At 39.4% G+C, this 22,786-nt stretch overlaps 2 protein-coding genes across 7 annotated transcripts in view; one reads left to right on the top strand and one right to left on the bottom strand.

Moving 5' to 3' along the window:
* fam13a (family with sequence similarity 13 member A) overlaps positions 1-6,847 on the top strand; it is a 66,209-nt gene extending 59,362 nt beyond the window's left edge. For 3 of the 5 annotated variants that reach the window (XM_044347158.1, XM_044347159.1, XM_044347162.1), the window contains 10 exons: positions 60-276; positions 378-519; positions 674-755; positions 872-1,077; positions 1,270-1,353; positions 2,036-2,131; positions 3,334-3,417; positions 4,653-4,849; positions 5,295-5,396; positions 5,508-6,847. In XM_044347158.1, coding sequence (XP_044203093.1) covers positions 60-276; positions 378-519; positions 674-755; positions 872-1,077; positions 1,270-1,353; positions 2,036-2,131; positions 3,334-3,417; positions 4,653-4,849; positions 5,295-5,396; positions 5,508-5,631 — 1,334 coding nt within the window. In that variant the 3' untranslated portion in view covers positions 5,632-6,847. The remainder of the gene's footprint in view (positions 1-59; positions 277-377; positions 520-673; positions 756-871; positions 1,078-1,269; positions 1,354-2,035; positions 2,132-3,333; positions 3,418-4,652; positions 4,850-5,294; positions 5,397-5,507) is intronic. The other 2 variants (XM_044347161.1, XM_044347163.1) reach the window with 1 other exon arrangement.
* A 1,323-nt stretch (positions 6,848-8,170) lies between these two features.
* herc3 (HECT and RLD domain containing E3 ubiquitin protein ligase 3) overlaps positions 8,171-22,786 on the bottom strand; it is a 33,108-nt gene continuing 18,492 nt past the window's right edge. Inside the window, exons 20-25 of one of the 2 annotated variants that reach the window (XM_044347156.1) lie at positions 20,804-20,970; positions 18,507-18,573; positions 17,406-17,488; positions 14,858-15,041; positions 13,378-13,480; positions 8,171-10,121 (exon numbers count right to left, since the gene is read on the bottom strand). In XM_044347156.1, coding sequence (XP_044203091.1) covers positions 9,913-10,121; positions 13,378-13,480; positions 14,858-15,041; positions 17,406-17,488; positions 18,507-18,573; positions 20,804-20,970 — 813 coding nt within the window. In that variant the 3' untranslated portion in view covers positions 8,171-9,912. Of the gene's footprint in view, positions 10,122-13,377; positions 13,481-14,857; positions 15,042-17,405; positions 17,489-17,964; positions 18,101-18,506; positions 18,574-20,803; positions 20,971-22,786 lie in introns of those variants that run through there. The other variant, XM_044347157.1, reaches the window with a different exon arrangement.

Raw genomic sequence — 22,786 nt, 5'->3', positions numbered from 1 at the left:
CTTCAGTTTGATAGAGATACCAAACTAACCGTAAATGTGTTTATTTGTGTTTTACACAGAACCAGTACCGGCGTACTCGTCACTGCAGAGGGAGAGTATGGACCGTGAGGAGGCTCGACTGTCCCCCCATGCCGGAGGACGCCTGATTCGCCAGCTAGTGGAGGAGGACAGCGACCCGATGGTGTCCCCTCGTTTTTACGCCTACGGACAGTGCCAGCAGTACCTGGACGACACTGAAGTGCCTCCCTCGCCGCCAAACGCGCACTCATTCGTCAGGTAAGCACAAATCACATGCTCTCGTATCACCAAACTGCAGTAAGTAAGTAGAGAAGAAGGAGCTGTCAGCGGTAAATTAACAACTTTGTGTGTCTCTCCAGTCGCAGGAGGAGTTCATCTCTCGGCTCCTGTGACGACGAGAAAGAGGAGCTGACATCCGCCCAGCTCACTAAGAGGATTCATGTACTGAAGAAAAAGATCCACAAGTTTGAGGAGAGGTTTGAAGAGGAGCGTAAATACAGGGTAAGAAGTAACAACCTGTCCGTTAATCATATTGAGAGACATTAAAAAAGGCTATTGGCTGTCTGAGAGGATTGTGGTGACTCATCAGGAGGGATGTGCTGCTTCACTCTGAAAGGAGAATCGGTTGTTTTATCTTTGTTCTGTTTTTATTCAGCCATCTCACAGCGATAAAGTTGCAAACCCAGAAGTGCTGAGATGGGTGAATGAACTGGCCAAGCTTCGCAAAGACCTAAAAGGTAAAACAAAAAAAAAAGAAAAATCACCCCTAAAACCAACTGATAGTTTCTCTGTAATAAGATAATCCAAAAGAAACTCAGTAAATCTCATATCATTACATTCTCTCTCCCATCAGAACACAAGCTGATGAAGTCTGAGGAGGACCTGCCACCTCTGACCCGCCAGCGCAGCAACACGCTGCCCAAAAGCTTCGGCTCTCAGCTGGAGAAGAAACCACAGCAGGAGAAGGTGCAGAAGCCACCGGTGGAGAGCACACTGGAGACAATTTTGAAGAAGCTGCAGGAGAAGAGGGAGGAGGTGAACCGCCCCGAGGATATCAAGGTAAGACCGAGACACGCTCGCTGGAAGGAATGAATAAATCATAGACAGACGTATCAAGCAAATGGAAAAACAAACAGCATGACTTTGAGAGCAGGCGGCAGGGATTTGAATTTTATTAAGGTGCTGAAATGCGTGTTTGTTTTTCACATTTCTGAAACATGTTGACTCACCTCCTGTTCTCTGCTTTGGCAGGATATGACACGGGAGCAGATCGGAGCAGAGAAAGTCGCCCTGCAGAAAGCTCTCCTCTACTACGAGAGCATACACGGTCGACCAGTAAGTCTCCCTGTCCTCCACTTCTTCAGCTAAACTAACAGAGATACATGCAGCTCCTTCAGAAGGATCTGACCTCCTGCCAGCCACATTGGTCCAAACGGAGAAAATCTTGTTTACCACATGATTGTGACCCAGATTGCAAGTCAAGGGTGAATAATGTCTCAAGCCGCAGCGTGTGTGTGTGTGTGTGTGTGTGTGTGTGTGTGCGCGTGCGTGCGGTTAGCTTTTGTGGCCATGAAAAATGAAAATGATGGGTATGTTTTTATTTCTAAGGTTTTGCAATGTTTTCCTTTATCTGGAATTTTATTAATTTGTGCTATAAGGAAACAAAACATTTGTCATCACAGGAGTTTTTGACAGAAATTAAAGGACTGGCAGACACTTTGTTTGATGTCGAGACCAAATCCAATTGCAATAATTGTGTCGTCTAATCGCTGCTAGTATTGTCGTATATGAGGAAGTGCAGCTGACCTTGCTGTCACCTCTGTCCCTCCTCACGCTGTGTGCCACGGTGCTTTGTGGTTAATGACCGTCACGCGGCCTGAAGAGTTGCAGTGAACACTGGGCCAAACTGGGTTAGCTGTCATCTTGTTTTATGTGAGACCGAGGACGGCAGGAAGTACTGTATTAACAAGGTGTCTTTGTTTACCTCTTTTTCTCTTCTTTTTTTTTGCTACTTCAGGTGACCAAGAGCGAGAGGCAGATCATGAAACCTCTGTACGACAGATACCGGCTGGTCAAGCAGATCCTGTGCAGAGCCTCCACCATCCCCGTCATTGTAAGTTATCACATCTTAACCTCCCCCGTCTTTCCTTCGTTCGTTTTTTTTTTTTTTTTTTTTTCCTCCGCAGCTGCCCGGTTGTCCTGCTGCTCTTTGACAAGAGAGCGGCAAAGATCAGCACATTGTCAAAACGTCTGCTGACACTTAATCCCAGCTCATGCTGGCTTTAGTACCCGCTGTGGGAACCGGTGGCAGCCGTGCTACAGGCGTGTTTTCCACCTGCGAGGCTTTAAGTCCAGCTTTAGCAGCTCAGTGAATCACCGGTCAAAAGGAGGTCGTAAGGTGACAGATTGAGTTCACAGCACAACATGAGCAGCTGAGTGCAGGAGAGAGTCAGTTTTCCTATGATGAAATGAAGATAAGAAACAGAAAAATCAGTTTTATTAATGCTTAATATGTAATCGGCATAAATTAATTCTGCCCATAATGTACTGTACTCTTGTATTCAACTGTTTGATAATGATTTTTTATTATGTAAGATATAATCTGCATTATGGACACTCTATATCCATTATATAATGCACTCCATCTAATCCCCATCATGCAAATTGGGGCCACTGCTGTAGATTATTCTATATACTAGAAGTGCTACAGGTCAGGGCAAACGATGCTGCATGAATCCACAACATTTTTGCAATCTGAGAACTATTTTTTTCAGCTTTTAACACCGAAACAAGAACCACTTTTTTGTGAAATAGCCATGAAAAATGATGCCTAAAATGAGACATTTTTAAATCCAGTCATGATCCTGGTCTCCTGTGGAAGGGAACTCTTTTGAGTTTATTCTCAAAAAGTCAGAATTAGTGCACTGACCCAAATTTATAGAAGCACAAAGATGGTGAAAATATGTCTTCTCGCCTATTAGACTATGAGGCTTCAAGTTGCCTTCCCAAATAAGGATAACTGACCCCCGTATGGACTCATACTCAGACCGCTGTTTGTTTAAAGGTTAAAAGATTAATAACAATCAAGTCAGGTTTTCAAAACTGTCATTTGAACCTTTCTGTGGTGCTGAGCTGGGAAAAAGAAGAGAAAAGAAAGAAAAGAGCGGACAACTCTGCTCAGCTTCTGCTCTGATAAAAGCTTAGAAACAGAATTTGTTGAAAAGAAATGCAGTTTTTCTTTCGTGGCCTTTTGCTGTAAACACCAGCGTTAGCGTCTCTGCCTGGTTAACTCCTCCTTCTTAACCGTCACCACAGGGCTCTCCCTCCAGCAAGCGCAGAGGTCCCCTCCTTCAGCCCATTATCGAGGGCGAAACCTCACTCTTCTTCGATGATATCAAGGTGAAGAGCTGCTGCTGCTGCTGCTTCAGTAATCAGTCACCAGCTCCCCGAACCCAAACCCAGCCCCACCACCTCCAACTCCCCCACCCCACTTATTTACTGCCATCCACCCCTCTAATGAACCTGATTGCTGCCTGATGATTGGGCGGTTGCCTGTTTTCCTGCCACCAGCATCTGTAGAAAAAGCCTTTGTAGAAATGTTGAATCAGTAGTTGCCTGGATCTGATGTTTGAATCGCTCTGTGATTGTTTTTTCTTAATTTAATCCAGATATATGAGTAGAACATGCCGTGTTTTTAAAGGATAATTGTCTTTTATTGCAACTTTGGTCTTATTTTTCATCGTTGTGGCCATCATAAACCCACATATTTGTGTTTATGAGGGGAAATAAACATCCACATTGGATTACAAATTGGCGTGATACTGATCTTAAGAGTATTTATTGTCACAACGACCAATTAACTACCAGCTACAACAGCCCGAATCACAGTTTGTGATACTAGTCAGCAAGCGAGTGGAGAAGTGGAAATGAGTAGCTTAAAGTGAGGAATGAATGGTTAAAATGGTAAAAATACAGATGCAAACATGACTAAACCTACAGAAAAACACGAAGGTTAAATAACAACGACTTTAAAATCAGTTCAAATGAACAAAATGTTGTCAGTGAAGCTTTGGAGGAACGTCGGACAGAAAAGTTTGGGAATCATCTGACTGTGAATGTCGTCGTGTTCCCAGATCTCAGAGTTCATTGTTATAATAACTGATAGAAATGATGGTCGCAGCTACAAGCAATAAGACCCATGATGTAATAAACACAAATGATCCTTTAAGTGTGTTTTAAGACAAAATGTGATCAAATCTCAACAGATCTTTGCCGTCTCTGTGTTTGAATGCAGTTGCTGTTTATATATTTCATAGCTGGTTCAGGACTAAGTAGCTTCCCGGTTGGATTGTGTGTCTTCTAGTCGACTGCCTTCATTAACTCCATCTACACACACTAACGAGTGCAGAATCACGAACGAGGACCATGGAAGTGCATTTTGCTGTTGCACCGTGATGATTTAACTAACTCTGCACGAGCTGCGGTGTTCGAGCCCGGAGGCCGGCTGCCCGCCTCGCTCTCCATCAACGATGCCGCTCGCTGCGTGATGTGACCCCCCCCCACCCCACCCCCACCCCCCACCCCTCTCAGCCACCATCTGACCTCTCTCTCTCACTCTCTCTTTACTTCTGCAGGAGGAAGAGGACGGCTCAGAGGACGAGGGAGACTCAAAGACCCAGTTCACCGTGACCGTACGGCCCGACCTCAGCGTGCTCAGCTTCCTGGACCACATGGACGAGGAAGCGGACGGTTTCATTTCACCGGTGGACGAACTTTCACCCTCGAAGAACACCATCGACATGAGGCTGTCCAACCTGCACTCCGCCACCACGTAAGCAAGAAAAGAGAGAACGCACAGTCTCTAGTCTCAATACCAAACTTCTGCTCAATTATTTATTCATAAATAACAAATCAGTCGTTAATAAACAGGTGATTAATGCTTTAATGAAGCTTTCAGAGAGTAGAGAGAGCGTATTCTTTAGGTTTTACATGATTTCAATGAATTTTACTGAATGTGAAGAACACAACAACATCTTTTAATGGTCATTTTTGAATAAATACAGGTCAAATTTCAAAAATGTGTGTCAGATGCACAAAAATAAGTTGAAATGTTTTCATTTTTGTGTATTCTGGGTCAAACTGGGGAATTCAGGGTGTTTTTTACTGCTCTGAAATGTAAAAAACAGGGTCAAATTTGACCTGAATGGTGTGTAAGGGTTAAATATTTTAGTTTGACGGAGATATTTCAATGTTTCTGTGTTTGTTTTTCCTCACAGGCAAGAACTTGTGGAGCAACTCCAAGAGACCAGAGAGGAGAAGAAGAGAATCCGCAAGAACCTGAAAGAGTTTGAGGACCAGTTCTTTAGACAAAATGGAAGGTAAAAAACAAAAAAAACAAGAGGAATTTGTTCAGATTATATAACAAGTGTGTGTTTTCCACTGCAGAACGACGTTTTTCATTTCTTAATGTTATTGTCCTGTTCCCATAGAAACGTGCAGAAGGAGGACCGCTCCCCGTTGGCAGTGGAGTACAATGAATACAAGCACGTCAAAGCCAAGCTGCGGCTGCTGGAAGTCCTCATCAGCAAAAGAGACTCGACTAAGTTCATCTGAGAAAGAAATAAAAACACATAAAAGACTCTGAAAGAAGAACTGCTGCTTAGTCTCTAGAGATACCAAACCTGTCACACGTCTCACCCGGTAGGAACTGATGGTTTTCTTTCTTGTTGCCACTCAACGTTTTTTGGAGCTGAAGAAGCGGCTTTTCCTGTTAGTTGGTTCTGTCGAGCACAGCGGGAGAGAGGGTTTCCCCCTCCGGAGCCGCCGACCCACGACTTGATTCAAAGCGACACAAACTCCCCTTCTTCACCTGAGAAGTTGGTTCCCAGCAGACTTCATACATAAGGACGTTTTCTCGAGACCGAGCGAGACGCACATGAATAACCTGAATTCTTTATCAGCAAAGGATCACACTTGTATCGCTAATAATTTATTTCTATCCTTTTGAACGTTTGTATCAGAGCAGAAGAGTTTTTTTTTCTTTACTGTAGAAGTCTTAAAAAAAAAAAAAAACCTTGTACGTTTAAAAAAAAAAAGAAAAAAAAAAGATGAAATTAACGCTATTTTTTAAAAGAAGGATTTTGCGATCAAGATTTCTGTGTATTTTTGTAAGGGAGATATTTGTGTAACTTCAATCAGCTTCTTAACAGTGTTCTCTGTTTCAGTTCTTACCACATAACGTCTGAAATGATCTTGTGTTACTTCTCTAGAAGTCGAATCGAGTATTTGCTCACTAAAAGAAGTGTTTTTTTTTATTTTAACACAACCCAAAGACAGCAAACTGCACACCAAAATGACACAGATGCTCATCATGTTCACAAAAAAACAGCTTTTTTTTTTTTTTGTGATGACTGGTACTTAAAAAAACATTTGACTGTATATTTGATGCATTTGATGTGCTTTTTCTTTTCCTCCCCCCCGTTTAACTTCATGTCAAATAAGCTATTTCTCGTCTTGAAATCACTGGTTATGTTTTTTTTAGTTCACACTTAGAAACATCGACAAGGTCATTTTGTGAGACGTCGCTCTGCTTCTCCTTCTTCTCCAGAGCTCGTCCGTTCTTCTTGTAAATATGGATGTATGTTTACATTTCTGTGAGCGACTACATTTCTCCTTTCTTTCTCCAAAATGGATGATTATCAGTGTGAATTTCGTTTTTACTGAATGTAAACACTGGCGAGGCTTAATGAATTTTTGAGTGTGTACATTTTAGTACATAAATTGTATTTGTATTTTGTATATATTAAGAATGAAATCATATTTTTACTGATGTTTTTGTGCCGTGTGGTTTTCCTTCATGAGCATTTTCCGGGTTGGGATGAAAATATTTAAACTGATAGTTTAGTCCATAAAATGTTAGAAAATGGCGGGAAAATGAACATCACAGTTTGTCAGAGTCCAAGGTGACTTTTCAAATGTCTTTTGTCCAACCAAGAGTCAAAAAAACCCCAAATATGTTCAGTTTACAATAATTTCAAACTGAGAAAAGCAGGAAATTCTCTCTTGTTCTTGAAAAATGATTTAAAAGATTTAGCAGTTATGAAAATTGTTAATACTGATAATTAATTTGTGGATTAATTAATTCTTTCAGCTCTATACTCTTAATACAATAGTAATAACAATAATAATAATAATAAAAGTACTTTCCAGAAAGACAATCACACACAGAATAGGATCAACAGCTAAAATGACATTTAAAAGTAAAATCATCCACAAAAAGTAACACAGTTAAAATAAGCTTAAAATCTGGCTGTAATAAACAAGTCTAGTTGTCAGACAAGAAAGAAAGTCTATAAAAATGTGTCGTACACAATATAAGAACAAGACAAAGCTACGAGGTGAAACAACGAAGCAGTTCAGTGAAAATGAGGTAAAATATCTTGTTTGCAGACATGAGAATCTCTTCTTTTGGGATGGACAACATCAAACTGTAGTCGTGTTTGCACGCTTCACTTCAGCACATTTTGTTGAACTATAAATAACTTTAAAAAGGTTGAGGAACTTGTTTCAGTGACGTCATGTGTGGGTAAACACGAACCTGCAGGCAGAGATTATGGACTGTTTGTTGTTTTATTTTAAGGATCAAAATAAATAATTAAATTAAAACATTAATCCAGACTGCAGAAAAACGTTTGTTTCATCCTGCATCCCAAAACTTCAACTAAAAAAACTTCTATATTTCATATTTTAGTGCTCTGATACCAAATGAACTATTCAGAATGAAATATAACTGAGCTATCCTGGAGCTTTTGAATTAATCACATGATCTTCCTCAGTTGACGAAGCTTGTCAGCTAAGGAAGATCATGTGATATGACTGAAAGCTGAACCTTGAGGTGATTGTTTCCAAGGTCAATAATGAATTTATAATCTCAACATATTTATACTGCAGCACTTTTTAAACCTAGTAGGACGAATCACTTTTGACACAACACACATCAGCGCAGGTTGAGCCGCCGTACAAGATGCTGGAGTTTGTTTTGCTGAAGGACACGAGGATACGTGAACAGGAGTCGTCAGGAACTGAACCATCAACCTTCAGACTGGACGACTGTGAAGTCTGTAGGATATGATGAACATAAAGTCATGAAACATACTTTTACACCGTTTTGTTTTATTTAAAAAGTTTGGCTGCAACACAGAGCTTGTGTGTAGAATTCAGACAAATATGCAAAAAAAAAAAAAAAAAGAAAAAATCATTGAATTTTTAAGTTATAGCACATTAAAAGGTGCAAAAGAGTCGAGGGCTGCACAAACTTTTGCATAGAACTAAACTCTGCAGGAGAAATCAGCTTCGTTAATCAGGACAGAAATGGACTGAACATGTAGTGTGTGTGTGTGTGTGAGTGTGAGTGTGTATGTGTGTGAGTGTGTGAACATGCAGTAAAGAGCAAACTGTCTCTTGTGTTTCAGACCTTTAGAGGAAAAACCCAGCGAGCTCTAACATTTACTGAGCGGTTATTGCTAAACGGACGCGTCAGTGTGACCCGTTAGTCAGGACACATCAAGTCACATACGCTGTCATGTACGAAATATATATATAAAAAAAATATATATATATATATATGCAAGACCGTTTCACACACTTCACGCCAATGCACGACCTAATTAAACATCATTTTGGATTAAAGGTTTGACTGTAGGAATAAATAAGAGCAGCAGGTTTTGGAACAAGTGACAGATGTTGACATCTGCCCTGAATATGCACTTATTGTGTTTTATTGGATAATTATTTATCTGCAACTTCAATATCAAACTAATTACAATTATTAATTCTAACGTTTGTATATTTAGTTTTAAATGACAATCAGGGTTTTTTTTGCTTTCACTCAACAACATGCACACAGACGACATCCAACAAAAAACAAAACAAAAAAAAAAAATCAACTATTAAAAAGTTTTCGTGTCCGTTTAGTTTGTGGGTTTTTGCTGTAGAAGGCAACACTGTTGAATGCAGGTTTGAGACAAAATCAGCTGCTCTGTGATCCACAGCTTAAATTAAAAAAAAAAAAAACAACAAAACAAAACGAGGGATTGCAAATAATATTCATCGTGTTTTCATCCTGCACCCGTCTGCTCGCTCTGATACTCCTCGTTTGTCCTTTTGTTTGTTTGTTTGTTTGTTTTCTTTAAATCAGGCAGAGAGGACGTGCTGGTGTCCAGATTTAAAAGGATCGGCGTGGCAGCTACTCCTCCTCCTCCCGACGTCGAGGGCAAAAGATTATATTCAAAGTGCTATATACATACACACATACATCTTTATTTTGTCAAAAAATAATCTATTTAATAAATTAAAAATAACAAAAAGCAGATATATCGTCTCAAGATAATAACATAATTCTTTAAAAGGTGAAAAATAGAATTTAAGGAGTTAAATATAAAATACACAGCTTTGCAAAAACAAAACAAAAAAAAAAGAACAAAAGAAAAAAAAAAAAACTACACAAAAATCAAAAAGCTAGAGTTTCTCAACCTTCTCCAGCCTTTAATTTTAGGTCCCAAAATTCTCATGATTCCAGCAATTAGACAGTTGTCATGTGTCATCGTTGATCAATAAATCAACGTTTCAAATCTCCTCCAGATGGTCCCGAAAGGTTGAGAAACCAAAGCGATAAAAACAATAATACTCTGCGTTTACATCGATAGACCTTTTTTTAAGATTCGAGATGCTGCACAATCTTGTGAGAGCGTCTTAAGAGAGATGACCTCCTCCCAAAACTCTCTGCTGACACCGACGCACGGGGGGGGGGCGGCGGAGGAGGAGAGGAGAGGAGAGGAGGGGGGGTTGTATTGCTGGGAAAGTGCGTTTCAAACTGCTGCAGATCTCCTCGGCCGCTCAGACCAGGCTGAAGCCCTCGTACTGCTCCACGGCCTGCGTGAGGCGGCGGCGCAGGGTGTCTTTGGTCTGGTAGCGTGGCATGTCCAGCAGGTTGTAGCAGGTGTGGGCCACCGGCAGGTAGTGCTCCTCCGCTGTGGTGGACTGGATGACGATACGCAGGCTCTCCATGCCGTGGATGGGGATACGATCGCTGCCGGTCAGGAACACTGCAGGAAGAGAGACACACGGAGTTCAAATCAGTGACTGGAGTGTCATGAAAATATTCGTACTTTCTATATATTTAAAGTATATTTTAAGTGTTTTTCTTATCGACTGATGTTTGTGCAGTTTGACACTGGAGAGTTTTCAGATTCATCCGCAGAAGAGGCGGGACTATGAGCACGATTTGTAACATCACAACTAGTTTGGTGCCAATTGTAGTCCAATGTGCAACGTACACGAGCGTGAGGTGGAAACTTGAAGCCTCCAGTGCACAAACACTGAAAATTGACTGTGGATGACATTTTAAAAATGGAAAAAAAAACACATCAGAGACAAATTATTATTCTAAGTATATTTATATACCCTAAAAATTAACTGGTGGGATCTTTAAAGGATAAATCTGGTGTTTTTCTGTATTTTTCCTCATTTTAGACCCATCAAGACCAGACCAAAACCCAAACACACTCAATTAGTCTAGACTAGACGAAAAAAGTTTGAAGCTTTTAGCAAATGTTACTCAAACAGGACAAAATGGTGAATTTGTTGGGGACTATTTTCTGCAGCGGATTAATACACATTTGGTGCTCTAGTGAGTATTTCAGGCCTCAGGACAGCGTGTGCGGGATTAACGGTGCTCAATGTAATATAAGAACATGTCAGCCGGTGCAACAGTGTGACTCACTCATGTGTTTTTAATAGTTTTTGGAAAACAAAGAGGAAGAAGATAAATCAGGCTCTGACTACACAGACGATACTTAACTAGTAGAGATCAATTCACTGTTGGTTTTAGTCCTTTTATGGGATTTGTTGACAGTAAGAAACATGTAGAAAATCACCAGACTGATCCTTTAAACTACATTTTATATTTAGTTCAACTAAAGCTGATAACACTTCTCAAATGGAACATTACGTAAAATGTGAAATGGATCTAACGGCTCATCTCAAATCCTCTGAGTTTCCTCTCAGAGTTTTTGTTGTAATCTGGTTATAAACATCTGAACCGCCGCCCGCATCTCAGACTTTTGCAGCTGTTCAACCAGAACAAATGAAGTGAAACAAAATGATGATTCAGTCTGATAATGAGGCCACATTTGTGGGGAAAAAAAGATGAATTACTACAATAATTAATGGTAATGAAACCAGCAGATACAACCTGAATATGAATCTGATCAGCATTAACACGTTCACATGAACCACAAAGGGCTTATGAAACAGTAAACATTAAACATACAATAATATTATGAAATAATATCAAGTTATTTCATAGTATAATGCCAGTGCTCGTCTTGTATTGTATCATATTGTGCTCTTTCATGTTTTATCTTTCATCTGTACTCATGGACTACAGATGAAAACGCATCCTTCCTGTCACATAAATGAATAAACTAAACTATTAAACTGTTCATTTTGCTAAACTTTTAATCGGTGTGCAACTTTTTACTGACTGTTAAAAGCGCACTCAAATGATTTGGTTCCTCTGAGCTTCTTGAAAGGTTAATAAAGGATTAAAGGACGGGTTCGCAATTTTTCAATTCTGTTTTGAAACAACAGACATTCAACGCAAGTGATGGTGTCCAACAGGGGTTTAACGGTTTGTGTATTCGTCTCGAACTGTTCGGTACAGGATGTTTGGTTTGTTATGCTCCCTGATCCAAACAATTGCTGATAAAATAGTTTAATGATCCACTTACTCCGACATGTGGAAGAATAATTCTAGAGCGCGACTTCCACCTGGAACGTTTTGGCAGCACACCACTAATACATCCATGTAGGACGCTCATGGGTGTATGCCCGCCAGTTCAGCCAAGTTACCATGGTAACCCATGCTCATGTAGTGTTGCTGACGTCATTATTATTAAATTATGCACCATTATCTCTGTATATTGTGTCTTCCCGTCTCCCTCCCCTCTTCTCTGTGACGGTCGCCTTTGAATGAAGCCCTTCGGATCAACTATAAACACATTTGATGTCGTAAGAACCAGTTCTGAACGACCATAAATCAACATAAAACAGCCGTCAGCAGGTGTTCTGACTCCTAACAAGAAACAGAGAGGTTGTTTTCTTTCCACTGCAGCACAACTAAACAGTTTCAGTAATAGTTTTGGCCAAAGAGCCATTGTTGGATGTTTACATTTACAAGTAATGTATTATTCTCTTCCTTTCCTTTTTTTCCTGCTGTACCGGAACGTACCGAACTGCAAACTCAAAGCTGAATTTTGAGTATGTTACACCCCAAGTATCCACACGCTCATTTTGCGCAAAAATTCATTTTAAAGTTGATGTGAAGCTTATATGAAGCTTCAGTAGTCAGAGTTAGTCATATCAAGTGGATATCTGCCACATTTACATTATTTTAGCATCAAATTCCCTCTTTGTGTTTCCCTGTTGAGCTGCGGTGGAAGTTTAGTAACAAAAAGAGGAACTTTGACACTAAAAAGACTAATGTTGACAGCTATCTACTTGATTTGACTGATTTGGAGGCTGAAGCTTCATATTAGCTTCAAATAAACTTTTAAATACATTTTTGCACAGAAGGAGGTTGTTGATTTGTCTCCCATCACTTAAGTGCATTATGAAGGATCTTTTAACGGCCAGTTTGAGCAGGAGGAATGATTACAGCAAGAAAAACCTGTTTCGATGTTTATTTGGGGACTTGACTGTTAATTTTAGACAGGTGTGTCTTCCAGGTATGAATGTGTGTAACTGTGTGAATGTTTAAAAAACCCCCACAAACAATCACACACCTGTGTTACATAAGACAGGGCAACATAACAACCATCATGATTTCAATGAATGTTGTTGAACGTGAAGAACGCAACAACCTTTTGAATTCTTTCTCCTGTTTCTAACAGCGTTCAGACCCGATCATCTAGATTGATAATCATCAGTATCCTTAGAAGATATACTTCACCTGGAAACGCTGCCTTCATATAAAAAAATGTGGTAATGTTTTATCTCGCTCATATTTCTCAGACTCTGTTTTATTTGGGTTTTAAGTTTGTTGTAAATTAATGTGTTTTATGTAACTTTGTGTATTTTAAGCAGCGATTTTGGCCACGTCTCCCTTGTAAAAGAGATCATGTATCTCCAGAGACTTCTCGGTTAAATAATAATAAGTAACAAAAATATCAAGGCTGCTTCCTTTAAATTTTTCCACAGGAACAAACTGCACATATACAGTATTTATAACATCTCTTTGGGCGATAACGTGACAATTAAACCGTCATTGCAGATCGAACACTGCGACAATTAAACGCTTACATAAGAACTGCTTCTTCTTTTCCAGAGGGAACTCGTGGAAAACCTCCCAGAACAATCGGACTGTTGGATGAGTGGCTGAATATTCCCCTTTGTAGACGGCGTTCTGCAGAGAGAGAGAGAGAGAGACATAGAGACAGAGAAACGAGGCGATGAAAAGCCTGTTTTATCGTCACTAAACCATTTCCACTCTGGCAGAAACATTTACACAACATTCATCATTAAAACTAATTCCTCACAGACGTGCGTCCAGCTGTGAGTTTTCCCCTCTGTTGCATAGTTTTCCTTTTTTATTTCCTCCTTTAGTGCCACTTTTATATACTTTGCTCTGTTTTATTGTCCGTTTTACAGTTTTATTATATTCTAATTTAACTTTTTTTTAAATATTTGTTTATACATTTCCTGTGTGTGTGTGTGTGTGTGTAGTGTGGAGTCAGCTGCAGTTCCTTCTGCAACCCTGTAATCTATAATGACAGTAAAGCTGAAGGTTTTTAACCTTTAAAAAAAAATAAAATCATTAAAAAAAATCATAAAAGTTCCTCATTTTTGCTACGATCTCTGAAAAGACTCCAGTTTTTATTCTCACTATGTTTCCCTGCTGATGCTATGTTGTAATCTGCACAACAGGAACTCACACAAGAATTAATATCACAAGTCAAACGTGAAACAACATCACACGTTTACTTACAATATAAATAGTGTTTCTAAACGATCTATTTGGTCAAAATATTAATATATATTATGATCAACAGTGTTATTATCTGTTTTATGATATTTTTAATCCATTACATTACATTTTTAAAGAGTTTTTACATACTGAGCATCAGGTTATTGCTCCTCTTATATTGATTTCATTCATTATTAGTCTATTTTAAATGTTTTGTAGCCTCATTTTTTAATATTCTATGTGGTCTTTGGTGTTTTCTTGGTTAGGACACAGCTGTAAAAGAGGAACTTGGTGAGATTTCCTGGCTGAATTATTTGCAGACAGAACAGAAACAAACAGAGACTACACACTCTTTCAGTTACTGTGCTGAGCCGCACGAACCACAGGAACTTTAACTGAAAAAAAACTGCAGCTACTGAACAAAATTTCCCAGTCAGAGTCTGCGTAAGTCTTCATGATGTCATGTGTCACTGTTCACCACTGTGTTGTAATATAATGTACTCCCTGTTTGGTCTGCTGCACTGTGAGCGTTGATGATGTAAAAGTCACACTGTCCAGTGAAACGTGCTCATCATCACCTCGGTCTGTACAAACGTGTCACTCGTCACATCAATTTCTATTTACAAGAACTGTGATCCGACCATAAGAATTAAAAAAAAAAACTGAGCTAAGAAGGACAAATCTGATTTAAAAAAAAAAAAACAGGAAGTGAGATGTTTTCTGCTGCAAGATGGTCAATATGTCCAAGTCAGAACTGTTGGGACATGTTTTTAACGCAACCAACACATTTCAGTTTTTGTTAAACCACATACTGACCTTCTCCATCTCCTCCCAGTTGTAGTTGCTGTTGCCGACCACCATGGCCATCAGCTCAGAGGGCTGGAACAGAGACAGGATCTCCCCTCCGCACACCTTCAGGAAGCCCGAGGAGAAGGCCGAGTACTGCTCGCTCGCCGAGTCTGAGAACACGTAGCGCAGGTAGGCATCCACAAACTCTTTCCTGAAACACACGCACACACACACGTACACATACACAGGTAAAGTAAACACTTAGATCATTCGTTTGTTCTGCACAGCAGCGGTTTCCTCACGAATCGGCTTATAAGGAAAAAATCTATTCAGCCTTCAAATTGTGACTGTAAACACTCGCTTCCTCCCTCATTGTGTCTCTGTGTGTGTGTGTGTGTGTGTGTGTGTGTGTGTGTGTATATGTGTTGGTTAGGTCTATGATGACTGTGTTACTGGGGGGAAAAAAAAAAACACTGTTGTTTAGAGTCTTTAAAGTTTAATGATGATGAGATCTGTCAGGCTCACAGGAGTTCATCAACGACTTCTTCATTCAGGCTGAAGTGAGATCTCACTGCAGACGTTGCTTATGTAGATTAAATTGATAATCTCTTCAGCTTTGCTGGATCCACCTGTGAGTCCGTCATTACAAATACAGGTGGCCCAGTTTCACAGTAATCAAACCCGCAAAAAGTTTGTTTTAAATTCTAATAGAGATCCCAGAGATTCTAGAGATAGAGAATATTTTAAACTAAACTACAGAAAAATGTACATAAAATGATGAAACAAACATCTAAATTATTTCTGTTTGATGAAGGGATGCAGCCATAAAAATAGTTAATATAAGCATCATATAAAACTGTTGTCGTGTGTGAAAAAATGTGTAGCTTCAAAATGTTAACATTAACTCTGACAGAAGGGCTGCATACACTTCTGCACACCCATTTTTCATGAATTTGAATTTTACGGCATAAAAATAAAATTAATTTAGTGTAAATCAATTCCAATAATGTAAATGTTTCCTGTAATTAAATCAACATCTCTTAAAGGACCAGTATGTAGGATTTAGCGCCATCTAGCGGTGAGGTTGCTGATTACAACCAACTGAATACTCCTCCCCCTCCCCCCTTCAAGCATGTTGGGGGAATCTACGGTGACCGCGAAACTCATGGAAAAATGCGAAAGGCCCTCTCTAGAGTCTGTGTTTGGTTTGTCCGTTCTGGGCTACTGTAGAAACATGGCGGTGCGACATAGCGGCCTCCGTGGAAGAGGACCCACTCCCTGTGTAGATATAAAGGGCTCATTCTAAGGTAACGAAAACACCTTAGTTTCAGGTGATTATACACTAATTAAAACATACTTATGAATATTGTATTTCTACCAAGTCCGTTCCACTAGACCGGTCCAGGCAGATGGCCGCCCACCTAGAGCTGGGTTCTGCTTGACGTTTCTTCCTGTTAAAGGGGAGTTTTAACAGGAACCGCTGCTGCCAAGTGCTTGCTCCTGGGGGAATTGTTGGGACTCTGTAAATTAAAGAGTGCGGTCTAGACCTGCTCAATGTGAAAAGTGCCCTGAGATGACTTTTGTTGTGATTTGGCGCTATATAAATAAAACTGAATTGAATTGAATTGAAAAGATGCCACTAAATTCTACAAACTGCACCTTTAATTTCTACTTTCTGGCAAACAGATATCTTACTGGAGACTCCATCATGAACTAGGAGGAGTTGATTAATTAAAAACTCCAAAGAATATCAAACAGAAACATCACAGATATTTTAACAATCCCACCTCTAAACTTCTCCCACAAAACAAAATTTTGATTTCCACACAAAAACGATGACTTTCTGTTTCTCACACCGCCACAACTTCCTATTTCAACAGGAAAAGCATTAACAAAAGGAAGAAAGATGCTTTAAAAATATTGTTTCGCAGGAAATAGAGCCACCTTCGTTGTATAACAAACCGGCACACGTACATCTGCTGTCTGGTAAACTGACCCTCCCTCAGTCTAAATCAACTCTCCTTTAGCGTGTTGTGGAAAAGCTGACGTCCTTGTTGCTCTGTTTTACACTACAACACCCGATTCCACTTTTATATCAGAGTGTTGAGGGGATTTTGCTGGCATGACTTGGGTCACTGCCAACTCGCCATCTGTTCAACACCAGCAGCCAGACACGTTGACACCGCCCGCCCCGACAACTCTCCGAGGACTCCTTCGTGCAATCAGCGGCACCGGAGCAAGGACGAGCTGAGGGAACGAGGTGGGGATGGTGGAGAAAAACACGTAGACTGACGCTAAACAAACCCGCTGATTTGTTTTTATGTTTTCAATACGTGCCGTGACCTTCAGGTGGAACAATGGGACACGAGCTGCCAGCTGTTTGGCACTGAATATTATTACGTGTTCAGAGAAAAATATATTTAAAAAACCTTCACAGTCATCTGTTTATCGCTCACAGAGAGAAAAGGAGCATTCAAAATGCGCCAAAAACAAAGTGATTTCAAACGAAGAACTGATTAATCTAACATGTCAGCTTAAATTACACACAGTACATCCTGTGTTTGATTTGTCTCACCTGTTGTTTTTGTCCACGCTGATGTGCTCTCCTCCGGGGATGAGCTCCTTGACTTCTGTCATCCCGTAGTTCTCCCTGGTGATCTGAGGTGACGACACAGTTTTACATCTGAGATTGACCTCATTCAACTCAAACACCTGAGGTTTGATTTGAGTCTACAGCTGCAACCGACAATTATTATCTAGCATTTATCTTCTTGGTTAGTCCGTTAATCATTTAGTGAATGAAATGTTATAAAAGAGTGAATTTGAAGTTTTTCAGTTTGTCTGAACAGTCCAAAACCTTCAGATATTCAATTTACTGTCATAAATGACAAAGAAAACAGCAAATCATCACATATGAGAAGCTGGAACCAGGAAATGTTTGGTAGCTTTGCATGAAAAATGACTTCAAATCAAATGAAAATAGTTGCCAAAGTTGCAAAGTAAAACTTTAAGATTTAAGCAATCCTTCATTCTAGCTGCCATCTATTATTACTAGTCATATTTCTATTATTATTATCGTCGTTATTGTTATTATGCTTCTCTGTGTCTCTCTCTTCCCTCTCCATCTCCCTCTTTCTCTCTCAACCCAACCGGTAAAGACAGATGGCCGTCCACCAAGAGCCCGGTTCTGCTCGAGGTTTCTTCCCGTTAAAGTGGAGTTTTTCCTTTCCGCTGTTGCCAAGTGCTTGCTCATGTGGGAATGTTGGGTCTCTGTAAATTAAAGAGTACGGTCTAGACCTGCTCTGTGTGAAAAATGCCCTGAGATAACTTTTGTCATGATTTGGCGCTATATAAATAAAATTGAATTACACTGAATTGAATCAGGGTTTAACAGTCGTAGCCATCTGTGCAATCTGTTACATCATTTACCAGCATCGTTCCACTGCTTTTAAATGTTTAACAGGTCTTCGTTTAGTTTTATCATATACATTTATACAAATACATATAATCTTTTAAAATGTATTTAATTTTGGTCATAAGTGCATGTGGTCATAAGTGATTTTTGCAGGAGTGAAGTGTAGAAGTTGTTGTGAGTTTACTCATAATTTAACATGTTTTCGATCTCGTTTATATTTGTTGGCTTAAATCAGGGTAAAAGCTGAAAAGTTACACTTACAGCAAAGTTGAGAAGAAATGTCTCCTCCACATCACCTCCTTCATAGTCTAGAAGTTGTTGTAGACTCCTACAGAAGAATAAACCAAAGGAATTAATGTCAAGAAGGAGAAACACTATTAACAAATCATGACAGTGAAGAAAAGCGTGGTAAAAAAACAAAACAAACAAAAGGCCAAATGTTCTATTTGAGATGAGAAACTAATACGTCGCTCTCAGTCTTCAAGTGCTGCTCTTTTTGATATTTTCGTGCATTCACTTTCCATCTCAGGTTTAAATCCCTGTTTCACTGTTATTTTGAACAAAAGCCAGGGATCAGCTGTGCCTGTCCTGAAGGATCAAATAAACAGGGAACCCCCAAAAACTGTCTGTTAGTTCAGAGGCTAAGTGTTAACAATAAGAGCTCATAACGGAAAGTGACTCACAGGGAGTGTTGTGTTATGTTTCCTGCGAATAGCATGCTGGATATTTACCAACCAGAAACACAGGAAACATGGAAAGAGGACAAGTAGAGCTGGCAGAGGAAATGCTAATTAGTGAAGTAAGTGGGTGAAATATCATTGTCTTGCAAAAATACAGACTGAAATAACTTTCCAGTAATTAAAAAAAACTAAAGAAATCAATCTTAACAATACAAATGAGATTAATCTGAATCTTTATCACAGATTAAAGCTAGTTCATCTATATTCATCTAATATTCTTCTTCTGTCAGTGCGAGGTGACCACGGTGCCGAGCTCAGCTCAAAGTTTAACAACAGTCAAAATCAAAGTGCAGCACATTAAGAGTTTTTCGGGATCGTGTCCCTCAAAGTTGAGCTTCTCTACAGGCTGAGCTGCCCGACTTGTTTAGAGGGTTAATCTTTAAAATCAATAGTGCGAACACTTCTCTGTGTTTACAACTGGAGACAATTAGACGCTGAGGAAATGCTTACCCACCCTGCTCCAAATTCAATGAAAAGGCGTTTCCCAGAGGCAATAACTTTCACAAGTATTAAAAAAAAAAAAAACCAGACTGGTTATGTAAGTGGGTGACACACTGTTGTGCCCTGATGACAAACTTGCAGAGTGAATTTTTTTTATGTGTGTTTGAGCTCTGCTGCGTTATAGCTTTTTAAAGGGGACGTATCATCCTTTTTTTGATTTTCTGTTTTTCTTTTTATAGTGTTATGATGTCAGATGTCTGTTAAAAGCCAACTCCATCTGCGCTCTTTTCCGGGATGTTCAAATGGAAACACCCACTCAGACATTAGTGAAAAGTAGTGACGTGGGTTAGAGTGCTGATGCCCACCCCCCCCCCCCCACCACCACCTTAGCCAGGACAAATAACACCCGCGAGTCACACCGGATTTTGCTCTGATCCGGAGCCGTTTACTGGCGTGAGGAGAGCTCAGAGTTTATTTTTTTTAAACTTTGAGTAGCAGCTACAGTGAGTGTGTGTCTGTTAGCACGTTTAGCAGAGTGCTCAGTCCGTCTCTGTGGCTACTGTCTAGAACGGCTAGGTGGTCTATATCAGTTTATATGTAGCAACATCATCATGCAGAAACCTGCGTCAGGTCATGTAGAACAGAGTTTTTAGAAGGGTTTCAGAAAATAACATTTTAACGCTAAAACATATGTACTTCCACCAAGATTTGAGTTTTCACATTTGAACACATATGGAACACTACTGGGAAGCTACAGAATAATATAAAAAAAATTAAAAAATAATGGACCTGCCCTTTAAACATGGTCAAAGTTCCTAAACTTGAGATGAACGTTTGTAAAAATGTTCCCTGCAAGTCAAAAGCCAGGGCTACAGGCTTGGTTTGCAACATTACATCTACTTCCTCCTAATAATAAGATTGTTCTGCAGGTTGTTCGGGTTGTCCACTCGCATGTTTCGCACAGATTCAGGCTCGAACATGTACAGATGTATTTAAGAAGTTTCCATTTCGAGTAAAGAACAAGAAAAAGACATGAAATCTTACTACTACTGTTTGTTTACATAGTCTCCTGAGCCGGATGTCCCCCAAGCTTCCTGAAACTGACCAATCCAAACAGAGTGGGCTCATTGGAAGGGGGGGCCTTAAAGAGACAGGAGCTTTTTTTTTTAACTGTAAATCATGCAAAGACATTCTAGTAGAGCCCTAAAATATAAATATGGAGCTGGAAATGTGCATGATATGTCCCCTTTAAAAGAACAAAACAAAATCCTATTAAACATGTTCCCACTTTGAACCACTAGAGTTACCAAAATCACGAACACAGTCAAGATAAACTGCTTGAAACAGGTGCAGCAAACGGTAAAACACCACAGTTACCTGGCCTCGGTGGGCGAGAGCTCCATGAAGTCCTCCAGCGTGGGCACCACACTCAGCAGCTTCTTATAGAGAGCCAGAGGGAAATGGAGATCCACCACTGTGGAGTTATAGATGGCCAGACCACAGATGATCCCGATCAGGTGAAACCAGTTGTGCTCCACAAAACACTGGAGACAAAGACAAGAAAATGATTATCTTTCTTGCCGTCTCTCCGACAAAGTGACATGTTTGAACATAACTGCTATTACTTCATACTTTTCATACTTTATTTATACTTTGGTGTTTTATTATTATTATTTGGTATTTTCCGTTATTTATTCCCATATTTTGAGTGATTTTAACGTGTGTTTTTTTATATCTTATTACACCAGGATCTGAGTAATGTGAATTTTGTTCCTTTACATCTACAATGTGTTGGAATGACAATAAAACCATGAAACCTTGAAACTGATGATCTCTCAAAACCCAGCATCTCAAAAACATTAGAGCTCTGATTAAACTAACCAGAAAAAAATCCCACATGTTTTAACATTTTTAGCCTATTAGATTAGACTCATGGTAAATATTCTACCATCTTTTAGCTGTGCTGCTATTTCTACAAAGTAAAGCAGCTGGTTAACTGAAACATTTTAATAAAACATTTAATACAAAACAAGTCGGTGTGGTGAACAAGCCCCTTCCACTAATTAAGTTTCATTATTATTACACATAAATGCACTTTTTTTTTTTATATGACCCTCATTTTGTCCTTGGCAAACTCTATTTTAAGAGGTGTAGGTATTTAAGATTCTCCTGCAATTTATTTTATTACAACTCGTGTTTATATGGGTTGAAAATAAATAGTGAGAAAAAAAAAAAAAAAGAGTGATTCGATCTTGCTTTGACTGACAAAATGGTCATTGAAAAAGGAGCTGAAATTTTTTTCTGTTTCATTGTTGGATCTCTATCAAAGTTCAAAGACACGTCTCCTGATAGAGGGTGGTGTTTTGTAAACTTGAATGTTCCCAGTGACATATCACTATGTGTAACGCCAGAAACCGCAGCTGTTCTTGGAAAACACAGCAGCAGGTCAAATAAAAGCCAAAGCAACCAGTCTGCAGATCCATTATAGGCTTACTGCTATCAAGTATAAAAAACAAAGCATGTTAAATAACTTCCAAACAAAAGGTCATCTGAGTCACTGAAATAATGACGCCAAACTCTAAACTGCCTTCTAAGTAACAGATGGTAAATCCATTTTGAGCTTTAGAAAAACCTTCCAGGCACATTTTCTCTCATGTCAAAAACAGACTGATGTCTTGTCACTGCCGAGCTTTCACAGCGTAGGAGGAGTTCACCAGACAAGCTTACCTTGGAATTTAAAAGAGTGTAACAAAGACAGTTTAGCAGAAAAATGTCTGCTTTTCTCAACAGGGAAATGCTCAGCATTTCATTTTATGCAGCTGTGAGAAGTTTTTCTCGCGACTGTTTGACTCTACTTTGTTTCAAGTTGACATTAAAATGCTTAAACTCTAATGTTATCATTTGAAAACTAACAAAAACGTGCTACAGTTGGTTTTAGATACCAAGACTCACTTAAAATACTTATTTTCACATTTTCTTATGAAATGGCAGTAATTACCTTTCTGTGGTGGCGCATTAAGGTTTAATACACTTTTGTACAATCGCTTAATCACATGACTGAACAACAACTGGGCAGACTTCATCTGATGGGACTGAAAGATCCGGAAAAGGTAGTAAAGGGACATTGAGTTGATATTTTATTTTGTCAAACTCCTGTTTCCATGGTCAAGAATTTGAAACAACTTATATGACTGCACTTCCTGTTATAAAAAGGTTTCAAAAAGCTCATCTGTTTCAAGTTTTCACTTTTTATTAAAATATTAATAAACAGCTGCAAAGCATTTTCATACCAAGCTTGACTACTGTGGAATAATTTACTACACTCAGACTACAGAGACCTTTAAATCAAGACTAAAAACC

This window comes from Thunnus albacares, chromosome 3, assembly GCF_914725855.1.
Source record: "Thunnus albacares chromosome 3, fThuAlb1.1, whole genome shotgun sequence".
In the NCBI taxonomy this organism is placed as follows: Eukaryota; Metazoa; Chordata; class Actinopteri; order Scombriformes; family Scombridae; genus Thunnus; species Thunnus albacares.
Note: the sequence above shows the minus strand (reverse complement) of the source record. Positions and strands in the feature narration are given on the sequence as shown.